This window comes from Solanum lycopersicum, chromosome 4, assembly GCF_036512215.1.
Source record: "Solanum lycopersicum chromosome 4, SLM_r2.1".
NCBI lineage: Eukaryota > Viridiplantae > Streptophyta > Magnoliopsida > Solanales > Solanaceae > Solanum > Solanum lycopersicum.
This window is the reverse complement of record NC_090803.1, coordinates 37,590,570-37,594,806: the sequence shown is the minus strand read 5'-3', so window position 1 is coordinate 37,594,806 and position 4,237 is coordinate 37,590,570. Positions and strand designations below refer to the sequence as shown.

The following is a 4,237-nucleotide window of genomic DNA, read 5'->3' as shown; positions in this document are numbered from 1 at the left end:
AGAGGATTTTCCTAAGAATACCTTCCGTCATAGGTATGGTCATTCAGAGGTTCTTGTCTTGTCATTTGGTCTCCCTAATGCACCATCCGCGTTTATGGACCTTATGAATAGGGTTTTCCATGAATACCTTGATTATTTTCATCCGCCCTTACAGCCTTTGATCTGTAAATTTTTTGGAACTTCGAAAGATGGTCAAGGTAGTTTCTTTTGTTTGTCTCGTTCAAAATCAGATTCTTCAGTCTGATCCAGTTATTAAGACAATTAAAAAGGTGTTTCCTTGTCCTGGGATCCTTTATCTTTGGTTTAGTATTCACATATGACATCTTCATACATTCTAAGACTAGAGAAAAACTTGAACAATATTTGAGAATGACATTGCAAGTACTCAGGGAACATCATTTGTATGAATATTAAGCAAATGTTAGTTTTAACTGAGATCAGTGACCTTCCTTGGTCATGTTGTGTCTAAGCAGTGTGTTGATGTTGATCCAAAAAAGATTGACTTAGTAAGGAACTGGACGAGACCCCTCACTCCTACAGACATCCAAAGTCTTTTTGGTTATGCTAATTACTCTTGCAGGTTTGTTGAGGGATTTTCCGCTGTTGATGTTCCATTGACTGCTTTAGGAAAGAAGAAGGCTAAGTTGGAGTGATCTGAAACATGTGAAATGATCTTCCCAGAGCTCAAAGACCGACTCACTTTAGACTCAGTTCTCACATTGCAAAAGAGTGGTGAAGGCTATGTAGTGTACTGTGATTCGTACGCAGTAGGTTTGGGATGTATTCTTACGTCGGATGGCAAGGTGATTGCATATGCATATGGACTGTTGAAAATCCATGAGAAGAATTACCATTCCCATGATCCTGAGTTTGAAAATGTGGTATTTGCGTTAAAATTTTTGAGACATTAATTATATGGTTTACATGTTATTGTATTTACTAATTATGAAAGTCTTCCGTATTTTTTTCCACAGAGAGAATTGAATCTCCATCAGAGAAGATGGCTAGAGCAGCTCCAGGATAATAACATGAGTGTCCACTATAACCCAGTCAAGGCCAACGTAATGATCGATGCTTTGAGACGATTGAGCATGGGCAGTGTGTCTCATATTGATGATGAGAAAAAGAATTTGGTTAAAGAGGTACCAATTGGCTAGGTTAGGTATACGACTGCTGAATAGACCGAGTGGGGGTATTTCAGTTTATACAGTTTTTGAATCCTCATATGTTGTAGATGTTAGTGCTAAGAAGAATCTTGACCCAATGCTCCTGGACTTGAAAGACTAAGTGTAGAGTAAGTTTATATATCATTCTCCCTGGGGGGATGGTATGCTTAGATACAAGGGAAGAGTAGGGGTGCCAATATTGATAATTTCAGACATAATATTATTGCAGAGACTCATGGATTTAGATATTCAATTTATCCTTGTTGCACCAAGATGCATCATTGACTCAATAAGATCTATTGGTTGGAAGGAATGAAGCCATATATTTGTAAGTTTGTGGAGGAGTGTTCCAATTGCCAAAAAGTTAAGGCGTAACACCCTAAGCCTGGATGTATTACCCAGTCAAACGATATCCCAACATTGAAGTGGGAGGTTATTACTATGTACTTTGTATTCGGTATGCCCAGGATCGGGAGACTACATCAATCTATTAGGGTCATTGTTGACAAGATGAATAGGTCTGCTCACTTCATTCATGTGAAGTCTACTTACTAGGGCGAAGATTATGCCAAACCTTATATTGATGAAATAGTGAGGTGGCATTGGATCTCATTGTATATCATTTTGGATACGGGAGCCCAGTTTATTTCTCACTTTTGGAGATTTTTCCAAAAGATCTTGGGTACACAGGTAAATCTCAGTACTACTTTTCATCTTTTGTCGGATGGAAAAGAAGAGTGTATCAATTCAGACCCTTGAAGACATGCTGAGAGTTTGTCTTATTGACATTAAGGGGAGTTGGAATGATCAATTTCCACTCATTGATTTCTCTTATAGGAATATCTATAATTCCATTATTGGGATGAAACCTTTTAAAGAACTGTATGGTTGGAGATCTAGGTCTTCAGTTGGGTACTTTGAGGTAGGAGTGTCTTCCATTCATGGCCAGGAGATCATACATGAGTCTATGTAAAAGTGAGAATGAACAGGGATAGATTGGCTACTAGCTACAGTCTTAAAAAATCATAAGCTAATAATAAGAAAATGGCTCTTTAATTAAAGGTCGGTGATTAGGCCTACTTGAAGATATCACCCATGAAGGGGTTGATGACCTATGGTAAGAAAGGGTAGTTGAGTCCGAGATATATAGTTCCTTATGAGGTCTTACAGCGAGTAGGGAATGTTTCCTAAGAACAGAAATTACCAAATGACTTGTCTTCTATTCATGTAATGTTCATGTTTCGATTCTTAAAAAGAGTCTATTTGATCTAGCATTCATCCTGCCTTTTGAGCGGTTAGGAGTCGATGATAACCTTTCTTATGAAAAGGTTCAATTTAAAAGATTAGATCTCCAAGTGCAGAAATTGAGGAACAAGGAGGTAGCCACCGCAAAGGTATTATGGAGGAACCACTTTGTTGAGGAGCAACATAGGAGGCCTAGGCATACATGAGATCCCGTTATCCTCAACTGTTCAGTGAGGTTTGACATACTCTTCCTAAGTCTAATTTTGTTTAGGAAACTCTAACTTTTAGTGCATTACTTGTTTTTGGAGTTTTAAGTCTATAATTGTGTTTTTTATACTAGCACTATATGAGTTAATATTAGTTCATGCTTCCATTAATGTTGTCATTTTTGTGTAGAGTTGACGTGATTTTTTTTCGCATGACTTCTGAATGTGGATTGAGTTAAACTGAGATTAAGAAGAAATTTCCTCAATCGCATATATGAAGCTTCAGATAAGATTTAAGTGATGTGCATCATCATAAGTAATTTGTGAATGAGATATTAACAAAGAATAAAATTTCAAGTATGTTGATGCGTTTATAGAAAATATCCTCTTTGATTTAAAATGATGTGATGTGTAATTAATGGAAGAATGTTCCTAAGGGGGGATAATTTAATATTCCAGAAAATGTACTGGTCTAGTGAATAGTCCATCAGGTATTAAGAATATGTATTTGGGTACATATTCATCACAATGGCCAATATTAAGTAATATTGGACATGGTAGAGGATATTGGCTTATGGGTGGTAGCCAATTTGTATGTATTAACAAGTAACTTAAGATCTACTTTGTTGTTCATATTCTACAGTCCAAGCTTTTTTAGGAATTGTACCTTCAACGAATACACTAAGCTAAAAGTTTTAATTCTATAGCTAACACACATTAGGTACGAGGCATCTATGTTTCAATCCTAGGTACCATAGCACATAATCATTTAAAATGATCATGTATATTATGAAGTGCACAAGGACATAGTAATGATCCTTGAGACAAAAAGTGAACATTTCCAGTGCAACACATGTGCTACTGTCCAAGAGACCAAATGACCAAGCCCAACCAAAGTAAGTTAAGCTGTCAGGGGAAAGGCCTGCGTCGGGTCAAGCCATGTTGGGCCTAGCTTACTAACAAATCCTAGTCTCTAAATAACATACCTAACTATATAAATAACCGACGACTAACAAAAATAAACTAACTAGTGTGTCAAAAATCCTAAGACCTAATAAGGTAAACATAGCAAAGCAACTAACTAAAGAAACATGCTAGTACCTCACCTAGGATGCTACAAAGGGTTTATTTATGGTACTAGTGAATTAGGGGTACTGTAATTACCCTAGGTCACTAAATTAATTAACTTATCAACTTAATTAATTGATGTAAATTGATGGTCAAACAGAAACCCTTAGAAAATTTTCAGAATTTTGCTATGTCAAAAGCTCTCCTATTTTTAGTCAATTTATTAGGGGTATTTTGGTAATTAGATAATCGATTATTAAATTAAGTTAATTAGCTTAAGTTGAATTAGCCAATATTCAAATCCTAAGACATAGTCTCACGTTTAACTAGGTAAGAAACTATCGATTGAAAATCTGTGAACAAATATAAGAAAAAAATACTCTCGTGTGTCCTTAGGCGATTTCAAGGAAAATTATTCATTATTTTCATGAAAAGTATAGGGTGATCTTTGTAGATTAAATTATATAGTAAGGTATGTGTTTTGTCTCTTGTATTCCTTTACACTTGAGGGTTTCAATAATTTTGAATTCAAGAACACTTAAACTAGGGTTA

At 35.8% G+C, this 4,237-nt stretch overlaps 1 protein-coding gene across 1 annotated transcript; it reads left to right on the top strand.

Moving 5' to 3' along the window:
• Nucleotides 1-668: 668 nt before the first annotated feature.
• LOC138348091 (uncharacterized) lies at nucleotides 669-1,157 on the top strand. Its single transcript, XM_069296700.1, has 2 exons — nucleotides 669-881; nucleotides 975-1,157. Exons 1-2 carry the CDS (start codon nucleotides 669-671, stop codon nucleotides 1,155-1,157), a joined length of 396 nt encoding a protein of 131 aa, XP_069152801.1.
• Nucleotides 1,158-4,237: the final 3,080 nt, after the last annotated feature.

Bases quoted from the DNA above. Each gene is read 5' to 3' on its own strand.
- LOC138348091 (XM_069296700.1), top strand. From the start codon at position 669: ATGATCTTCCCAGAGCTCAAAGACCGACTCACTTTAGACTCAGTTCTC. The intron at 882-974 runs GTATTTGCGTTA...TTTTTTCCACAG, and splicing joins ATCCTGAGTTTGAAAATGTG to AGAGAATTGAATCTCCATCA.